The 22,144-nt window shown below is 40.2% G+C and overlaps 1 protein-coding gene across 7 annotated transcripts in view; it reads left to right on the forward strand.

The window, feature by feature from the left end:
- Positions 1-8,833, forward strand: part of LOC108705632 — a 147,635-nt gene extending 138,802 nt beyond the window's left edge. For all 7 annotated transcript variants that reach the window (XM_041566163.1, XM_041566162.1, XM_041566161.1 and 4 more), the window contains 3 exons: positions 4,113-4,220; positions 6,404-6,449; positions 8,354-8,833. In XM_041566163.1, the coding sequence (XP_041422097.1) occupies positions 4,113-4,220; positions 6,404-6,449; positions 8,354-8,451 (252 nt within the window). In that variant the 3' untranslated portion in view covers positions 8,452-8,833. The remainder of the gene's footprint in view (positions 1-4,112; positions 4,221-6,403; positions 6,450-8,353) is intronic.
- Positions 8,834-22,144: the final 13,311 nt, after the last annotated feature.

The following is a 22,144-nucleotide window of genomic DNA, read 5'->3' on the forward strand; positions in this document are numbered from 1 at the left end:
ATAAAAAATGAAAAAATCATTCACTACATCATACTAAACGTTTATTTAAAGGTGAACAACCCCTTTAAGGTTGTTTGAACTTTAATTTTCTGTGACAAAAATACCAAATATATTTATTTCTGCTTAAGTCTTGTGCAATTGAAAGTATTTTCATTCAAATATTTGTGAGTAATAAATGTAATGACAGAAGTGTATCTTTAAACCATTTAGTGTATTTTTACTAGAACTGTACCCTGACATGTTATTGTGCTCACATAACACGTTGCTTGTGTTTAAGCCCATTTTGTGTATCATAAAAGATACAATAGTCAGCGTTAAAAGACTTATTCGTAAAATCCATTATGCTAAATCAAGGTTTGCGGTTCTCTATTGCTGTATAGAAAGCCACTCTTACCATTGTCCAGGGTATCTATTTTGCAAATGTTTATCATATAACAATATATGGACTGAAAATATATATTTTGTAATTTCTAGGAAACCATATGATTTTAATATCCTTTGGCACCATATTTCTCTGTTAATTCTGTGTGTTAACCCAAGAACACATGGGATACACTGTCTTTCATTTTAACAACAGTGGAGTAAAGTGCAAGAAAATGCAAAGCACTAAGCCTGTGAGCAGGGCTATATTTAGGTCCGATGCCACCCTAGGCATCGGACCTAAACACGGCCCTACGTTGTGCGTGCTGACGTCACTCGATGAATTCATCGGAAGAGGCGTCAGTGCCCCATGCACGTGATGTCACTTCCGTGTTCTTCCTCGGCCCCCCTGCCCCGAAGCCCCTTCACCGGATTTCCCTTAGTTTGGATCAAGTACAAGCTACTGTTTTATTATTACGGAGAAAAAGGAAATAATTTTAAAAAATTTGGATTATTTGGATAAAATTGAGTCTATGGCAAACAGCCATTACGTAATTCGGAGCTTTCTGGATATTGGGTTTCCGGATAAGGGATCCTATACCTGTGTGTGTGTGTGTGTGTGTGTGTGTGTGTATGTATATGTATATATATATATATATATATATATATATATATATATATATATGTATATATATGTATATATATATATATATATATATATATATATATATATATATATATATATATATATATATAATAACACGGCCCTGCCTGTGGGTGGTAAATCTCATGTAGTACAGATATGGGACCTGTTATCCAGAATGCTCGGGACCTGGGGTTTTCCGGATAACGGATCTTTCCGTAATTTGGGTCTTCATGCCTTAAGTCTACTAGAGATTCATTTAAACATTAAATAAACCCAATAGGCTGGTTTTGCTTCCAATAAGGATTAATTATATCTCAGTTGGGATCAAGTACAAGCTACTGTTTTATTATTACAGAGAAAAAGGAAATCGTTTTTAAAAATTAGGATTATTTGGATAAAATGGAGTCTATGGGAGACAGCCATTCCGTAATTCGGAGCTTTCTGGATATCAGGTTTCTGCATAAGTGATCCTATACCTGTACATAGTTTACGGCAGGCAGGCATTCCATGAGGAGTATTGTATTTAGACATAAAAGTTTGAATTTAATGGACGTGTCTCTTTGTCAACCTAGGTTACTATGTTATTACCGTATATACCCGAGTATAAGCCGAGTTTTTCAACATCCAAAATGTGCTGAAAAAGTCTACCTCGGCTTATACTCGGGTCAGCGGTACCCAACCCAAGTAGCTGAGATTGCAGTCACTTTTAATCATTCCTATACCAACAGTTCACTTGGGGAGAGACTGCAATATCCCATAATGCGCTCTGTTGGTTATATGAAAGAATAACAGTGCGCCCTCTGTTGGTTATATCAAAGAATAAGTGACTGCAATATCACACAGCACCCTCTGTTGGTTATAAGAAAGAATAACAGTGCGCCCTCTGTTGGTTATATGAAAGAATAACAGTGACTGCAATATCACACAGCGCCATCTGTTGGTTATATCAAAGAATAACAGTGCGCCCTCTGTTGGTTATATGAAAGAATAACAGTGACTGCAATATCACACAGCGCCATCTGTTGGTTATATCAAAGAATAACAGTGACTGCAATATCACACAGCACCCTCTGTTGGTTATGTCAAAGAATAACAGTGCGCCCTCTGTTGGTTATATGAAAGAATAACAGTGACTGCAATATCACACAGCGCCATCTGTTGGATATATGAAAGATTAACAGTGACTGCAATATCACACAGCGCCCTCTGCACATGGTAGTGTGACAGTGGGACAATGCACACAGTAATCCATTTGGCAATTCTCTGTCACCATCAACTTTGCAAAGAAGTCCGGTTGATCGCTGGGGGGGTCTCCTTGGCGGAATGTGCGCTGCTGGGAGACAGGGCTGTAGTTGTGTCTAGGCTTATACTAGAGACAATAAGTTTTCCCAGTTTTCGTAGGTAAAATTAGGTACCTCGGCTTATACTCGGATCGGCTTATACTCGAGTATATACGGTATGTTCTTGTCCATTTGGGTGAGAGTTGCAAGAGTGGCAAGCCTTCACATCCATTTTCAATTAAGAAATCTGGACAGGATATTGAAGTTAATGGAATGCGTTTATTTGTCACCCACCCGCCCCCTGATGCCATCGCCCCCCCCACTGCCTGGGGTTGATCTATGTGGCAACTCTAATCACAGTTATGGTATGTGCTTAGTGACGCTGCAAACGCACACTTCAGAAGCGAACACCGATTGACTTATGTTTTATAAACCACACATGCATGAGGCCTTAAATGTAGAGTTGTTAAATCACCCCTTTAAAACTGGACACATAAAAGTACTTATTATTTATGACTAATTGATCTACACTTGTATCTAAACTGATTAGTAATTTACAACCCAAAATTTGTACTTTTAGACAAAACTAATCAAGTTAAAAGGGACATATTGTGTAAAAAAGGTGCATTTTACTCTTTTTAAATATAGAAGGAATGTACTGATAGGACTGTTTTGTTTCAGGCGGATTTATTGAAAATTTTCTCCAAAAACCCTACCAGTCGTGTCCATCTGTTGTACTACATTAGTTCCTATGACACCCCCCCCCTCCAGACCATCAGACCATGTTTTCTTACAGGCTAGACATAGTATATATTGTAATTACAGTAATGCTAGTTATATTCAGACACTGCAGGTTTGTGGTTTTTAGCAAATATTCTTTAAAGTACCTTTATTTCTCATTGAGCTTTAAATGTGCTTTTCCTCTTTGCCACTGCAGTTAACCTTGTTTGTTATATGTTGTCATCATTTTCAAGTTCCGTTAAAAAGGGAGGTTTGCCTTTAAATTAACTTTTAGTATCTTATAGAATGCCCTGTTTTAAGCAAATGTGTAATTGGTCTTCATCATTTATCAGTTAAAGTTTTTAATTATTAGCCTTGCTCTGTCATATCTTTCCAGCTTTCAATCTGACCCCGGCAGTTATTCCTTCTTTTTCTATTTCAGCCCCTCTTCTGTTTATATTTCAGTCTCTCATTTAACCCTCTGTCTGGTAAACAAGACACCAGCAACCAGATCTTTAAACTGGAGAGCTACTAAGCTAAAAGCCTAAATAAATGAAAACCCATGAAAAATGAAAACCACCTGCAAATTGTCTCAGAATATCAGTCTATATAATACTAGTTGTACAGCCCCTTAAATATGAAATAATTTCGTTTTTTCTTTTCTGTACACCTTCAATTTGACTGATGTCTATTGAATGTCTTGAAACTCATTCCTTCCTTAATTTGCAGCTTTCTGGATAAGGGTTTCTGGATAACGGATCCCATACATACAATGGCAACTCAACTTATCAGTGTAGTTGCCATTGTATTCGTGATTTTGTTGGTTTGAACTAAATTTCCATGTTTTTTTTTTATTTTTTTATATAATTTGGTCCCTTGCCATCCAAATATCCTGTACAACATTACTTAAAGATGAGCTTTTACAGGGGGTTCAGTTGTGTTTTTAATAATTTGTTTATCTATGATTCAACTAGATACTTTTTCCGAGAGGTCAGTGGAAATCCTACTTGATTTCCATGAAATATATTTACATATGCTCAAATTTTCTTTTCTTGATTTCAGTATAAACCTTTAATAATAACAATATATTTTTTCCTTAATTCTAGGAATATTTTGAAGTGGCAAGTGACTCTGATGTCTCCTTCATCTTAAAAGTTGCAAAAGGTTTTCGGTGTGCCCTCCAGAAGTTTAAGAGTGGTAATTTGGAAAATGAGGTAAATATTTAAACTGTTCTATTTTCTGAATTTTAATTGCTCCTATTGCCTCAAAGGTTACACTGGTATGTGGTATTGTGCCATGTAGCCCATTCACCCATGAACGTTATGGGACTTAATCAATGCATGATAAATAGTCTTTTTAATATATAAAAACAATGCAAGAAAACGAACAGATGCGGCCGCGATCTGACGGGATTTTTAGTCCCGTCCGATCGACATCTGCCCGTCTTTCAGCCAGATATCGATCGGGGAAGCCCATCGGAGGGCCCCATACATGGGCCAATAAGCTGCCGACTCGGTCTGTCGGCAGCTTTTATCGGCCCGTGTATGGCCACCTTTACTGTTTATTAACTGGGAGCATGGCTATTCTACTCCCTGGATTTCCTATATATCTGAGGTGTTTTGGGTTAGTATTCTCATCTATTGTCAGCTTTGCCCAAGTATTTTGCTTTTTTCACGTTTGCCAGTCCTGCTTCTAAAGTATTCAGTACATTTTTCTATATAAACATTTATTATTACAAAAAACTTGTTCACGTGTTATATGAAAAACCCCCTGACTTTGCTCACAGACATATAAAACCTAAAACTAAAAGGGGTTTGGGAATCCGTGACTTTATTAAAAATAGCCACATGTATAAACCAATTGGTTAAATGCCATGTTCCTACAGGTTCCCTACAATGGGTTACAATGATGATTCATCCACCAATACTAAACCCGTTTATATCACACTCCCTCAGGGTATATAAAAAAACAAAAAACCTTTAGGCCTTAAATCCGACTACACTGGCAATATGTCTGTCCCAGCCTTTTCCAATGTCTTAAATGAACATTTTTTGAACGGGGTTTGTCAACTGTTGTAGCCATGACCTGCTATTTACAAATTAAACATTATATTCATTCACTTTTACCTACCACCCTGTCTCAATTTAAAAAATATATTGGCTTAAAATAGACATATAAGATAAGTTTAAAAACCTCCTAATCATGTAGGCAGTAATAAATAATATATGGTGTTGGTTTTACTCTGGGCCAAAAATTTATATTTTCAAGAATGGCTCCCTATAGATATGCTACGGTCTCTGTCCCTGCCTGAAGCACAGTAGGAGGGGACAGCCAATTACAGCCCTGTAGTCACAAAGCAAAGACAGACTTTAGTTTCCTATCAGTTAAGCCTATATATCAGCTCAAAACACTACTTTTTGAGCACTTTCCTTCTGTATTTTAAAAAGTATAATTCACTGGCATATTCTTATTTTTCATACAGTATGTCTCCTTTAAGTATCTCCAATCTAAAAAATTGATTTCTACTTTTTATAAGTGGACTAGCTCTACTTCACCTAAGGAGTTTAAATATGTTAAAGCCTGGGAAAGTGAATTTGACCTAACCCATGTGGAGCTCTATTAAATAAGCCAATCCAAGGTATATATATATACACAGACTTTTCTACCTGATAAAGCTGCTGTTAAATCTCAATTGCAACTGAGGACTTCGCTGTTGGTATTACCGCTAAGTGGTTGTGTAACTATTGAATGTTTTCTCTATATTATTGAGACAATTGTGTTAAAAAAAATATTGTTAAATAAAAAAAGTAATAAAACATTTATTACAATAAAAGTATATATAAAATAGTGGCTGGCCATCCTCTTACATACACTTTTAATACAACCCGTATAGTGGAATTTTTTAAGTATTTTTTTTTTTTCTTAAAGAGATTTATAACAGATCCTGGATTTTTTTTTTTTTTTTTTAAATAAAGGGGGATAGAGAAATTCACCACCCTGTTATGTGTTAAAAAAAAAAGTAACATAAGCTTTAGACATTTTTGGGTAATATTTTAATTTAAATATATTTATATATAAACATTGAAACATACATATAGTTATTGTTATATTTTGAGCTACACTTGCTGGTTCTTATAAGCTTCTTAATACAATTACCAGTCAGCTGAGAAGTTCTCTATATAAGGAGCTGATCCTTATCTCAAAGCCAAACAAAAGCTGCCATTGGGGAGGGGATGGGTTTGTTTACGCAGTGGGCTTTTCAGTGGACCAGGAAGTTGGAATGAGACTGGCTTCCAATAATTAACAAAAACAATTATATTTCCTATATAAAAAAATTTACAAAAGTTTGTTCACAACAAGTCATATTTATTTGTTTTTTTTATTTTTTTTGTTTTAGGTGTGTCAAGAAGTAGTGCCTAGTAGCGAAAGAAGCTTTTCTGGAGGTATGCCAGTTACTACTGAAAGCTCAAGTGAATCTACAAATAAGCTTGGCCATCAGACTGATTGTCTGTAATTTTTTTTGTTGTTGTTTTTACATCACATTTTTATTCTTTACATTTACAGCCATAGGCCCAGTTTCACTAAAGGTGGAATGATTACTTTCCTTTAAATTGGGGAAATGGGTAAATCCGTTTACCAATAAAATCAGACAGTTTTTATTGGCAAGCATTTCCAGGCTAATAATGCACGATTTAAATGTTATTGGCAGAGTATGTGGAATAGTCTTCATTATGTGGAAATAGTCTTCATAATTTATTTTTTATAGTTTAATTACTTGCCTTACAGCTTTCAGATGGGAGTCACTGACCCCATGTAAAATAACATGCTATGTAATGTAATCTAATGATTTCTTATTAATCATCTTTCAAGCCCTCTCCTATTCATATTCCAATGTCTTAATCATATCAATGCATGGTTGCTTGGGTAATTTGGACCCTAGTAACCAGATTGTTGAAAATGCAAATTAGAGAGATGCTGAATAAAAATCTGAATAACTCAAAAACCACAAATAAAAAATGAAAACCAATTGCAAAGTGTCTCAGAATACCACATTCTAAAGGTTATCTCAAAGGTGATCAACCTCTTTAAGGGGAGGTATAAAACCAGCATTCTTAGCTTCCTTGACAATATTCACAATCATGTTTTTAAATTCATATACTGAGTTACTGATCAATCTCTTATACAGGTTGGCATTAGATATAATATCAGCAATATAATCTGCATAATTGGCTAAAACCACCCATTACCTTTATCCGCGGGGTGGATTACCAAATTCTTATCTTACATCAGAGTTTTCAAGGCCACCCACGTATCCCAAGTCAGATTACCCCCAAAAAGTAGACCCACCCTTTGTAGCTAAGATCTTCACATGAGTATCCATAGTTTGTTTAAATAGTCTTATGGCTGATGGTCCCCCATGTAAAGTATTAATGTTCTTAAAATCAACTCTCAAAGATATCAGTCTGATAAGATACCCTTAACTTACAGAAGTGTTTTAATCGTTTGTCCAGTAAAATTTACTGGCCGGGGGGCCCATTTCGCTATTTGGATGCCTATAGCTATAAATATACTCTTAAATTATAACCGCTGCCAACAGTCTGTGAAGGAATTCCTTCCAATCACTCGGTTTTGTAGGTATTGAGGAATAACACTAATAATGATTCTTGTAAGTCACAGTTGTACCAGATATGGTAGAGGTTTAGTGAGAGGAGATATCAGGAGTGTGTTCTTAAACAAGCACTGGCTCAGGCTAGAAGTAGGGGGTATACAGACAGGTATCTCAAGGTATTGTGACACAGTCCTAATTTGGTATTTATAGTAGCTATAATGCTACATCTGCCCACATTGGTAAGTATGTCAGGAAACACTGGAATAGAATTATTACCGATGATAACCAATGATGATCTGCTATAAGTACCGATTTTTAGGATGGAAAGACTTTAAAACTGGTTGCTAACTATTTTATTATAGATGAGTTCCCTGTAGTTCTGTATATTGGCATATTGTTTTTCTTTTTTTTGGATTAAGGAGATAAATACATTATCACCATTGGGTCTGAATGAACATTAATTATTGTGCTTTTTAAATCAATTATATTTTATCTGTATTGATTTAGAATATTGTATCTGTATTGTTGCAGATTGATCCTGTCAGAAATGGTAAATGTAATTTGAGGTCAGATTGGTTTCCGCATTTATAAATCTTTTTTTCAATTTGGAACAACTGGTTCAGCAATTAACAATATGTGTATATTGTAGTGAAGTGCAACATGTATGTTCTGTCCTATTTTTGACGTATATCCTACTAATTATACTATATTTGTAAAATATACACTCTGTTTCTGCAGATTCTGAAGCCAGCACTGCTATGAAAACACCAATGGAGAGTGAAAGTATGTCGCTGGAAGATTTAGTTCCAACTTGCAGTGATGAAGAGGATACATAACATAAATGTATATGTCTTTATAACTCTCCATATACAATATTTCTTTTAAGGTATTCCAACTCCAAAATTGTTTATACCTTTTCATTTGTAGTATGCACTGTTTATATATTGAAATATTTTTTTCAAGTTTTTTTCTTTAAATGAAACTGCTACAGAGCAAACTACAATGGTTGGTCAATTATTTATACAGTGTATTAGTTTACAAATGCTGAAGGTTTTTGGTGAACAAGATCCATTTGCCAATATGGCAGTTTGTTCATCATCCTGCAGATGGTCACTTTGCCCATTGCTGGCTATCCTGCTGTAAGTGTTTTTTAAAGGTGTCCTATCACCCAGACATAAAAAGCTATATAATAAAAGTCCTTTTCAAATTCAAAACAAATTCAGCTGTCACTCGTATATTTCCTGCCCCTCCTCTAAACCTTTGGCAGGCCTGACCATGATCAAGGATTGCTAAGGCCCTGTGCAGATAAACTTTGAATGGTTTCCATAAATTTTATTGGCCTATTAGTAAATTAAGTCTGAAAAGCATACCTAGGTTATAGGTACCTACAAAACATATATAGAGCAAAAGATGAATTTATCTAAAAGCCTGGAACTGTTTTATTTTTCCATAGTCCACATTATATATTTTGGCAAAAATATGCAGCCCATCTAATTTCTGGAAGTGTATTAAAGTGTAGTAGGGATCTGTTTCCCCAAGGAGGTGTCATTGTTACTAGATATGTAATGAACCCTGAACATATCCAAGAGTTTTTTTTGAAAGGCCTGCAGAACTGTAAGCATTGGTCGTACAGTGATAGTCCTCTATATAAAACTTGATGAGGGCGGCCTCAAGAGTGCCTACAAGTGTTGCTTCTACATAGTAAAATAGTAAGGTTGAAAAAAGACACACGTCCATCACGTTCAGCCTTTTAAGTCTATATATAACCTGTCTAACTGCTAGTTGAGCCATTGAAAGGCAAAAAAACCCAATTTGAAGTCTCTCCAATTTGCCACAGAGGGAGAAAAATTCATTCCTGACTCCAAGATGGCAATCGGACCAGTCCCTGGATCAACTTGTTCTATTCTTTCATAGCCCTGTATTCCCTCATTAGCTAAAAAGCCATCCAACCCCTTCTTAGAGGAGAAACAAACCCTTGCTACTAAAATCCCCTAACCTACATAGACCCTGCTCCCCCCCCCGGCCTAGGTGGTACCTTTGCTAGATGCCCCCAACTCTTTACTTACTCCTCGGTGCTGAATCTGTCCAGCGGAGTTCACGCGTGCCATCTTCAGCCACTTCGGTAATCTTTAGGTCTTGTTCCAGCGATTCGGCAATTTCCGTGACTTTCGGCACATGCGCGGTTATCGGGAAACAAAATTTCTTCAACTGCGCATGCGCCGGTACAGCACTTACTTCCCGAAGATTACTGAAGAGAAGAAGATGGCTGCCGTGAACACTGATGCCCTGAATCTGCACCGAGGGGTATGTAAAGAGTTAGAGGCATTTACCACCTAGGCTGGGGGGGGGGGAGCAGAGAGGGGGTCTATGTAGGGTAGGGGATTTTAGTAGCAAGGGTTTACTCTCCTTTAAAGCTATCTAATGTATCTGCCTGTACGACTGATTCAGGGAGAGAATTCCACATCTTCACAGCTCTACTTCTAATCGGAATGGGTGCCCTCTTGTCAGCTGGAAAGACCTACTGGGAAATAAAGCAGTAGAGAGGTTATTGTATGATCCCCTTATATATTTATATGTAGTTATCATATACCCCCTTAAGCGCCTTTTCTCCAACAACCCCAGCTTGACCAGTCTTTCCTCATAGGTGAGATTTTCCATACCTTTTACCAGCTTAGTTGCCCTTCTCTGGACCCTCTAATTCAATAAGGTCGTGATTGAGCACTGGAGACCAAAACTGCATTGCATATTCTAGATGGGGGCATATCAGCGCTCCCCCTCCTCCCGCAAATCTATGCCCCTTTTAATACAGCTCAATGCCGTGTTTGCCCTTGAAGTTGCTGATATTGCTTGTTACAGCCAAGTTTATAATCTATAAATACTCCAAGGTCCTCCCTTTGGCAATCCCATTAAGGGGATAAGTGGCAGCACTATATGTTCAAGTATGGGCCTCACCAGTGCTTTGTAAAAAGGACAAATGATCCTCTCTTCCCCTGAATATATGTCTTTCTTTTAAAGTAGTTGTTCACTTTTGAGTTAGCTGTAGAGAGTGATATTCTTTTTTCCTTTTTTATTTGTGGTTTTTGAGTTTAGCTTTTTTATTCAGCAGCCTTCCAGTTTGCAGTTTCAGCAATCCATGCATTAATTTGAATAAGAAACTGGAATATGAGTAGGGAGGACATGAATAGAATGATGAGTAGTCAAAAGTAACGTTGTGCGAGATGCTTACAAGCAGGTGGAGGCAGCGGTAGCAAGAGAACCTGGACTAGGGGTAGGCATAAAACTCTTCATAAGGTACCTGCACCACTCTTCCCCCCCCCCCATTGTTGCACCCTAGGCAGGTGCCTCTTTTGCCTACCCCTAGTTCCTCAAACTAGGTATGTGAGGTCAGGAGTGAGCTTTCTTGTGGACAATCTTGTGACCCATCTACTATTGCCCCATGCTACAGCACATTAGTAGAATGTGGGATTTGACTGCCACTGCTGTCAGGGGAAACCAGCTGTCGTTAAAATGGAGAATTAATTATTTTTGCACAGTGTAATATACTCTTGCTTTATTACCCCTTTTTTGCAGGCAGTACCCTGATGTATCAGGACATCTTAGCGTGGTCCTAATTTCCAGAGGGGGGTGTACGTTCCTCTATCCTGGGTTAAAGGGATACTGTCGTGAAAAAAAAAAAAAATTCAAAACATATCAGTTAATAGTGCTGCTCCAGCAGAATTCTGCACTGAAATCTGTTTCTCAAAAGAGCAAACAGATCTTTTTAATTTTGAAATCTGACATGGGGCTAGACATATTGTCAGTTTCTCAGCTGTCCCCTGTCATGTGACTTGTGCTCTGATAAACTTTAGTCACTCTTTACTGCTGTACTGCAATTTGAAGTGATATCACCCCTTCCTTTTTTCCCCCCAGCAGCCTAACAACAGAAAAGTGGGAAGGTAACCAGATAGCAGCTCTCTAATACAAGATAACAGCTGCCTGGTAGATCTAAGAACAGCACTCAATAGTAAAATCCAGGTCCCACTGCAACACTTACATTGAGTAGTAGAAACAACAGCCTGCCATGAAAGACCATGACCAAACAAAATGACCTGAGATGGCTGCATACACACCACTATTACTAACAAAAAAATACACTTGCTCATAGGCAGAGCGTGACTTTGGGGAGGCTAAAGTTGGCCATACACAGACTAACTTTCATGGGGACTTGTATAATTATCAACCCAATTATCAGTGGAAACTGTGCCAAAGCCCAAGGGAGTGCTTTATCCATTAAATACCCTCTGATTTACTAGTACAGGTATAAGACCTGTTATCCAGAATGCTCGGGACCTGGTATTTTCCGGATAACGGATCTTTCTGTAATTTGGGTCTTCATGCCTTAAGTCTACTAGAAATTCATTTAAACATTAAATAAACCCAATAGGCTGGTTTTTCTTCCAATAAGGATTAATTATATCTTAGTTGGGATCAAGTACAAGCTACTGTTTTATTATTACAGAGAAAAAGGAAATCATTTTCAAAAATTTGGACTATTTGGATAAAATGGAGTCTATGGGAGACAGTCATTCCGAAATTCAGAGCTTTATGAATATCGGGTTTCCGGATAAGGGATCCTATACCTGTACTGGAATAACTGTATTGTGATTCTAATTCTGAGCAATCAGAAAATATTTTTGAGTGCTTTGTTGTCAAACCGCATATGGACACAACAAATATTGACATGATAGCACTCACTGAATGGCAGACGGTTAATGTATGCTATCAGTCATTTCCAGCAATTATACCATGAGAAATAGGTAATGGAATCAACACAGTCATTATAGAATGGGAGGGGTGGCCATGCAGCAAGCACTTTATATTAAAGGCTGTGAGAATTTACACCCCAATTACATTATGTACAGTTAGAGAAAGTGGGTAATGGCACCCAAGTACATTACATACTGTGAGAGGCAGTGCTTACCCGATATCCCATGAACATTTGTGCACTGATGTAGTAGCATGATAATTAAAGTTGAAATAAAAGACATCTATCATTTTAACTTTTTCTCTAAATGAAACCTGTCTGACTGCCTTCCTAACCAGTTGATTTATAGCATCCAGCAGTGGATCATTTCACACAGGTATATTATATAAAGTGAGAGGCAGTGGGCACTGCCCTCCAGTATAGTGAGTAACGGTACAACAGGCACATTATCTAATGGATGCAGAAACATTAGATGGTGAACAACCCCTTTAATTGCAGTGCCAGTTTCTTGTAAAATACCCTCAGTACATGCAATTTCATGTATAATACCCACAGAACAGGATAAAAGAATATTTTGTTCAGAATTAACCCTTATCTTTCCCATTCATTTTACTCTGCTGTACACACTTATCACTCTACCCTTTTTGCAACTATCTTGTATTTATAGCTTCTAATGTGTAATCAAACTAATGTTTAATTCACATGGGGTGGGTTTAATTAAAAAATAGCAGGGTTTGAGGGCGCTCGTGAGCAGCCAACCAAGATGGTCGCATCTTGATAGAGCTGCGCTTCTCTACGCAGTAATTCCCGCCGATCACCTCGCAGAAGCACCCAGAAAGGGGATAACTTGCTATTTCCTGATAGCTGAGACGGGTCGTATCAACATATGGCCTACAAAAACCGTAGGAGAGCAAAGAAAAAGCCGGTATCTGAACCACAGCACACCACGAGGAGTGTCGCAGCTTTTCTTACCAGGCCGCAAGCCTCTCCTCCGCCCGCAATGACATCCCAGGAGGACTCATGGCTGGGCCCTGACTCCCAACCTCTGCTCTCGGCCTCTCCGGTCACTGTTCCGGCGGCTGAACCTGCTCTCCTCGACAAGTTTAAGACTATGCTTCAAGCGGAGCTGGCATCAACTGCTACGGCGATCACGTCGGACATTTCTAAACAGATCCAGGAACTGGGCCACAGGACGGACATTCTCGAGCACAAGGTAGATGACATCACTACTGTACTTGATGCTCATGAGCAAGATATTGTTCGCCTGGAGGGCCAACTACTGGAAGCCCTAGACAAAATAGAAGATGCGGACAATCGTTCCCGCCACAATAATCTGCGCATTAGGGGCCTCCCGGAATCTATTACGGACTTGCAGGAAGCGGTCCATGCTATATTCACTAAGCTGGCACCCAACCTAGCATCTGAGCGCCTTGAATGCGACGGCCGCCCCCTGCGGGATATCATCTTACGCCTCCACTACCATCAATCTCAGGTGTGCATTCTACGTGCAGCTCGTCAGGCGGAGCAGCTGGAATATCAAGGCCACAGATTCCAGATCTATACGGATCTGGCACCAGCCACTCTCCAGAAACGAAAGGCCCTTGCTCCACTCACGAAAGCCCTACAGACGCACCATATCAGGTATCATTGGCTGTTTCCAGTCAAGCTGGCCTTCACGATGGAAGGTCGCCAATATTCTACCAGCACCCTTCGAGCCGGAACGGACCTTTTTCACCGTTTAGGGCTGATGGATAAACCTGCGGATGCTATCCCAAGATCTTCACAACCTTCGCCGCCACGCAGAGTCTCTCCTATATGGGAAAAAGCGGGAGCTTCTCACCGCAGACGGGCGAGTTTCCCTAACCAACCCTGATATCTTCGGATAGATTCGACAAAGGCTATTCCCGTAGCCGTGCCTTATCTTATTGGCGACCCACTTCTTCAAGTGAGGTAACATGGTGTCCCACCTTACCCCCCCTCTGGATCTGATTCCATCGCCTACCTCGGATTGGGTAAGGAGGGGTTTCCCTTGTCTCCCACACTGGGTGATGCACTTTTCATATGGTTGTTATTTTGTCCACAATTGGGCTTCCCCTCCAGGGGCTTTCCTGTTATGCCCCCTCACTATTTTGAAATTTCAACCTGCGGGACAAGCGAGAAGGAACCTCGAATGACCCCCAAAAGTCAGTCACCTCGTCCTTCCCTCATGTTGGGTTCGGAAGGCAAATGGACACTGACTGTCATACCAGGTTTAGTTCCTTCTACCTTCAAGTTCTATCTATTAGTATTGGTTTTTTTTCTTGACTTTTACACTATTACTGGTTTTACTAGGGGAATTTCCCACTGCAGCTCTACCTTTTTGTTTTCCTTTGGATTCCCTTTTTTTTATTTTTTCCTTTTTGGTCAAACGACAATGGACCTCTTCTTATATAATTTCTGTCAGTATCGTTTTCTGTACAAATGCTGGTTTAAGCCAGAGGTTATCTTAGGAATGTTTCTATTTGCAATGCTGCCTTTACTGCTAACATGGGTTTGTTGATTATTTCTCATAATGTTCAGGGCTTCAACTCCCCGCTTAAGAGGAAAAAGGCTTTCTCTTATTACGCCTCGGTTCACGTATATATACTGATATACTCTGCCTTCAGGAAACCCACTTTTCTCAAGGGTCCCACCCTAAATTTCTACACAAAAAATTTCCCCTGGTGTATATGGCCAATAACGTAACTAAAACGAAAGGGGTTGCTATATGCATCAGGGCGGGCCTACCAATTAAATTCCTCTACAAATTTGAGGATCCTGAAGGCAGATTTCTAGCCCTTAAATTTATTCATAACGATGAGAAAATTACATTGATGTCATATTATGCACCTAACTCTGGTCAATACAGTTTCTTTGAAAAAGTGTCCGCCTTCCTCTCCAACTGGGCGGAAGGGAAAATAATCTTAGGTGGGGACTCTAACGTTACTCTGGATAGATTCTGGGATAGGCAGTTGATTGCTCAGTCACCTCCTGTTAACCTGTCTCCCACTGGTACGGAAGGCAACAAGGTTCTATTGTTACTATCACAAATGGGATTAGTAGATATCTGGAGGGAATTGCACCCGGGGACTAGACACTACACCCACTACTCTGCCCCTCATAAACTACACACCAGAATCGACCACATTTGGGTGTCCCAATCTTTGGTCTCTCTTCCGCAGTCCTCAAAAATTCTGAACGTTCCCTGGTCTGACCACTCTCCCCTGATGTACAGGATAACTCTCTACCAAGCTCAGAAAGATTTCTCGAGATGGAGACTTAACGATCTCTTATTGAAATCGGCGGACACCTTTACTCAATTGGAAATGTTCCTTAAGGAATATTTTGAAACCAACGCCGGGTCAACCCCGTCATACACCAATATCTGGGAAGCCCATAAAGCAGTAATGAGAGGGCACTAAATACAGTAAGGGGCCCGCAAAAAGTCCAAGTCCAACGCAGACCAACTGAACTTATCCAAGCAGCTGGACGACCTTATCTTAGCTCAAGCTGCTGACCCCAGGGTAGATCTCTCCAGACAAATCCAAAAAGTCAAAACAGAGCTCGATTTATTGCTCTCTTCTAACACTCACTGCAATGGACTCAGCAACGCTTTTATGCCCACTCTAATAAACCGAGCCGACTATTTGCTCGCAAATTAAGACATAGCCTAGATTATACACCCATCTCCACGCTTAAAACTGCCTCAGGGCATACTTCTAATGCTTTACCAAAAATTTTGCACGAATTTACCAACTTCTACAGACACCTGTATGCTACTTCGGCAAAAGTTTCTCCTTCTCAGCTCACCCAATTTTTTCACAAATTGATCATTCCCCCGTTGACAGATCCCCAGAGGGATTCCGTGGAAAAGGTAATAACGGGCGAAGAAGTTACCTTGGTGATTCGGCACCTCCAAACCTCTAAATCCCCTGGCCCAGATGGCTTTTCGGCACTTTATTATAAAAAAAAATTCTCCCATATCCTTATCCCTCATCTAACCAAATTGTTTAATCAGATAATCTTAGGTGATAACTTCCCTCAACAGACGTTAACGGCTAATGTCACCCCCATCCCCAAGCCTAATACTGATTCCACTGACTGTAAAAATTACCGCCCCATTTCGGTCCTCAATATAGATATTAAGCTCTTAGCGAAAGTCCTGGCCATGCGCTTAAACTTGATTTTGCCCTCGTTGATACACAGGGACCAAGTGGGCTTTCGTAAGAGGTCGCCAGGCAACTGACCTAATAAGAAGACTCTCTATCCTTACTGATCAGGCTCACAAACAGAAAGTTCCCTCTATGCTACTCAAACTAGACATCAGAAAAGCGTTCGATTCAGTAGAATGGCCCTATCTCTACCACACTATCTCTGAATGGGGCTTTGGTCCTAATTTCACGTCCTGGATTAAGGCCTTATATCATAATCCCCTCGGCAGGGTGACGATTGGACCCCATTCCTCTCCAACTTTCCCAATACGAAGAGGGACAAGACAGGGTTGCCCTCTGTTCCCTCTTTTATTTGACTTAATTCTGGAACCCTTGGCTATAATGATCAGAGATCACCCTGACATACATGGTTTAAAAGTTGGGACTCAGGAACATGCCCTACACCTATTTGCGGATGATATCACCCTGCTTATTACCAGACCGCTAACATCCCTTCCCCATCTATTTGAGACCCTGCTAAATTTTGGACGACTATCGGGTTTGGTCATTAACCCCACCAAAACTGAAGCATTAAATATCAACTTGCCCCCCGAGATGCTCAAGCTTTTGACGATAAATTTTGACATTCACTGGTGCCAATCGCACATGTCTATTTTGGGAATACGATTTACTATTCAGTATCACCACCTTTATAGGGCAAACTACCCCTATATGTTTGGGAAGCTTAGGAAGTTATTGGAAGATTGGGGCAAGTATCACATCTCCTGGCTAGGTCGTATAACGGCGGTGAAAATGACACTCCTTCCAAAGCTGTTATATTTGTTCAGGGTCCTCCCAGTTGACATTGTGAAGAAAGATCTTACAGCATTTGAAAAGCATGTCCTCTCTTTCATCTGGCAGTCTAAACCTCCAAGGGTTAATAGGGCGACATTGTAAAGGCGACCTTCCGAATTTGAGAAAATATTTTATAGCGGCCCAGATAGCTCAAATACCATTATTACATCTTCACAGTTCTCCCCCATTGTGGGTGGAACTCGAGGACACTCTTTCACTTCCATATTCAGCTGAAGGGTTATTATGGTCAGCCCCGACACTCCGACCTTGGACCTTGAGCCCTAGCCTGGGTTTTATGATTTCCTTATGGGACCAAAATGCCAAGTTATACCGCCTAACCTCGCCACATAATCCAGTGGCTCCAATTGCAGGCAACCCATCATTCTCTCCAGGCCTCCATGTTTCCTCCTTTGCCTGGTGGTCTTCCAACAACTTCACGAGGTTGGGTAATTTGCTTATGGTTCGGGGCCCCCTAACTCTTTCCAGCCTGAAGGAACATTACAACCTACCTGACGAGGAACATTTTAGGGAAACCCAACTGCTACACTGGGCTCGGGAGGCTTGCTCACTGAGAGATCCCGATTCAGCTAGCCAGACTTATTTTGAGCGTTGGTGCACCAATAATACCATAACCTTGCGCACTATTTCACTGTTATACCGAAATATGGTGTCCCCGGTTAATCTGCTTGACCTGACATATATCAAAGCATGGCAAACGGAACTAGGTGTCACCATTCCAGAGGATGATTGGCTGAAAACCTGGGATAATTTGAATCATAGTTCCCTTAATACTATTACAAAGGAAGCTGGATACAAGGTGCTCTTCAGATGGTACTTGACCCCTTCTAGACTAGCTAAAATCCACCATAGCTCTAACAACCTCTGCTTCCGGGGCTGTTCCTCCCCGGGGACTATGACCCACATCTGGTGGACCTGCCCGAATGTCGTCAGGTTTTGGGTTAGGGTCTATCACCTTATCTTCTCGGTTCTACACTTGAATTTGCCAAAGGCCCCTCAAGAGGCTTTGCTTGGAGTACCTCCTAAGGGGACCCCAAAGATTAAACTGAAACTACTCAACCACATATTCTTGGCTGCTAGACAATCTATTGCCAAAGCTTGGAAATCTCCTACCATTAACTTTTCCCAGTTTAAGAATAAAATAGACTGGATTTACATGAACGAAATGCTGACTGGTCTAGCTTCCGAGAATTCCCAAAGGACCTCGAAAATTTGGCTACCATGGCTGTTATATAGATTTAGTGGGTCCCTCCCACCTCTCCTGAGTTAGATAAATTCCTCAGGTCCCTCCTCTATCTCTCGCCATTAAGAGATGTCTTAAGGGGTCAAGTACCCGATGTGACACCCACTGTCAGTACCTCACGTATGTTTGACCACTCTTTATTTTTTTGTTTTTTTTATTGTCATTTTCCTTTTATTTGTATTGTTATTTCCCTGTTCAGCTTAACAATTTGTACTAGATTTTTGAGTTATTGTTTATGTGCACAAACTTAATCTGTCTAATGGCATTTTTGCTCTGGGGACTTCTTATGGGTCAGTTATTACAGGTTTCCCATTTACAGTCTCCTAGAATATGGACTCGGTTAGCTCCCCTAGTTCTCACTGTACCGTGGCACTTACTTTGGCAAGCTATGGGGTGCCCCTGGCTCTCAAAGAGCACCAGTTTGATTGATAGTCCTATTGGCAGTGTGGAACTACTATTTTTACAACTGGGGCTCCCCCCAGTCTTGTGATGTGGTTCTGATTGATGTCTATATTGCCCATACAACTGTGATATACTGTTTGAGCTCTGTGCACTGTAACGTTTCTTTGCTTGTTTACACTCTGCAATTATTCTGCTGTAAGACAAAATTCCATAAATAAAAATATTTAAAAAAAAATAGCAGGGTTTGCTATGACATGAGAAGAGTTAATGCTGGTATGGTGGGAAAAGCTACAAATCCACAAGCACATAGGGGCTGGAAGATTATTCTAAATAAATGTTGTTTTTAGGGAGTGAAAGCAGAAAAATAGTGGTTTTAGAAACAAGATTCCCAAAGCCTTTGCCTCTTTAAGATCTGAAACTGGCATTATTTATGGCACTAATAATTCATGGTGGTGGAGGGCTCATTACCTCTGTATCAGCAGCAGAAATCTTATAAATCCAACAGAAATTCCAGATCTCTGTGGCATCTCCTCTCCATGATGCTGGTTCAACCCTCAAAAGTCCCATTGCAGGAATAGGATTGGTTGGTTATTGGTAAGTTAACCTACCAGCCAATCGAATTGCTCAGAAGTACTGCCGGGACTTAAACTCTCAGGGCAAACCAATCAGTATTCAAACATGCTTGAAAGAAGGAAGATGCCTGCGTATGTGACAGAAAATACACTGACCCTTCAAACCCATCCCCTGCTGCTCACCACTCTGTTGAGAAAGGATTTTATGGGTTTTTTTCCTCCAATTTTTTTTTTTTAACTTTACTTTAATTTGCAATTGTAAAAGTGTCAAGACAGGTTTGGGGAGGCTTAGCCTCCCCTAGCCTTAAGGGTAGGGACACACTGGGCGATTTGGGGAGTTTTAGTCGCCTGGCGACTAATCGCCGCGACTTTTCTCCCCGAATGCCTCCCCTCGCTCTGCGCCTGGCTAAAATGAAAAATCACCTGCGATAATCACACGCGGCGATTCGTTTTCCGAAGTCGCCCGAAGTTTCCTCGTGAGGCAACTTCGGGCGATTTCAGAAAACGAATCGCCGCGTGTGATTAGCGCAGGCGATTTTTCATTTTAGCCAGGCGCAGAGCGAGGGGAGGCATTCGGGGAGAAAAGTCGCGGCGATTAGTCGCCAGGCGACTAAAACTCCCCAAATCGCCCAGTGTGTCCCTACCCTAAAGAAAAAAATCCACCTATGCACTTGCTGGTTTAAGAATGACATTTTATATTGTAGAGTGAATTACTTGCAGTGTAATGAGGGGTAATTACCAGCTTAGGGGCATTTACTTGTGTGAACACCTGTGCAGGGGGAAGCAGGGAGGGGGGACTATGGAGGGTAGGGGTTTTAATTCACAAGGGGTTTAGTTCTCCTTTAAGAAACACCACCCTGATTTATTAATTTGAGAGTTATAGTTCAATGACAATGAAAGCCTTCCTCCACTACTCCGCAGGAGAATATCCTGAGAATAAGAGTCACATGTTTCCAGGGAGTTGCACCCAAACTACCACAATTGAGGTTTTCATGAGTATGCAAAGTGAATACAAACAAAACTTGAATAGCATAAACAAAACAATCATAAAATAAGTCAGGTGACTAATATTAAAAAGACAGTATTATCTAACTTAGTGTTCAAGATGATAAATGTTCACAATACAAGTAGCAATGACATAAAGTACTGAGTGAACTACCTGTGGTCTGTGCCTTTTACGTTCAGACTTTAAACATGTCATGCTGGGCAGAATTCAGTTTATTTGGTGACTCCTGAGGGTGATCCCTATGTATGTTCATTAAATCGGATAGTGTTATGTATGTATTGGTCTGCCTTGTGGACCACTGGATTATTCAATAGCAGCTCCGTGTAATACTAAGTGGTATGTCTGAAGGTATGTATCATTATTTATTTGACAGGTTTAGGTAGTGCACTGCACCCCATTTGACTATAGGCTAACAGACATATTACATTTCAGGGGGCAAGCAGCCATCCATAATGCCACGGCAATGAGACATTGTGTGATTTTTGCCTGAATATCCGGGTTGAGATCAGGGCAGGAAATGAAAAAATGACAGGGACTGATGTGATTGATGTATAATTTCTGCACAGTGCCGCCCCAGTCGTGAGCTCCTTAAGAGGGCATACATGATGCTGCTTAAACATAAAATAAGACACTTAACACTTAAAAGCTTTGATCCTGCTGTAACAACACAGGCCCAGCTTTTTCTTAGGGTTGCATTTTACCCTATAATGTACCGGAATGGAGGTTTCCTCATGCACAGAGCTCATGTATTCATGAAATGACTTGCTAAGCATGTACTGTAAAACTATTTCAACTATATTATTATATCATTGAGGTCATGATCTATATAGTAGCTTCTGAAATTATCCACTAAAAGCAATACAATTATGATTGCATTTGCATTTATAAATAATTGTGCACTAAGGCAGAATCAATCCTGTGGGACTAAGAAGCTCTTTTGGCAACTTGTGGTTGCCCATTGGTATGCTAAGGGCTGTGTCACACATATGATGTCATCTACAACAATTAAGGCAGTGTGCAAAGTGCAGAAAACTCCATGCCTTCCTCTTTTGCTAATTACTATTGGCCTCCGTGCTTTGTTTTAGAGGCAGAGGTCTGCATCTGCTGAATCCTATTAAATACAGCGCTATCTGCATTCAGCAGGGATGTATTCAAGGGGGCTGGGTGGGGAACATATGCATTTCCTCACCTTCCGTATCGATATCCTTCCATTAAATTAACTGGCATTAATCTAGCCATACACGCACAGATAAAATTGTATAAAATGGCATTTCCTATGATTTTCAGACCATGTGTGGGCTCTGAATAGGGTTGCCAACCACCGTTATTTTACCGGCCTAGCCGGTAAAACACCTGCCAAGGCCGGGGCCGGTATTAACAATTTACCGGCAATGTAGCCGCCGGTAAATTTGTAATAATCCTAACAAAAGCCTTTGGCCCGCCCCCAACCCGCTCCAAATTTACCGGTTTTGCTGTCTTCTGGAAAATCATGCACTTACGCCCCACCCCTTTACGACACA

This window comes from Xenopus laevis, chromosome 6L (assembly GCF_017654675.1).
Source record: "Xenopus laevis strain J_2021 chromosome 6L, Xenopus_laevis_v10.1, whole genome shotgun sequence".
Lineage (NCBI taxonomy): Eukaryota > Metazoa > Chordata > Amphibia > Anura > Pipidae > Xenopus > Xenopus laevis.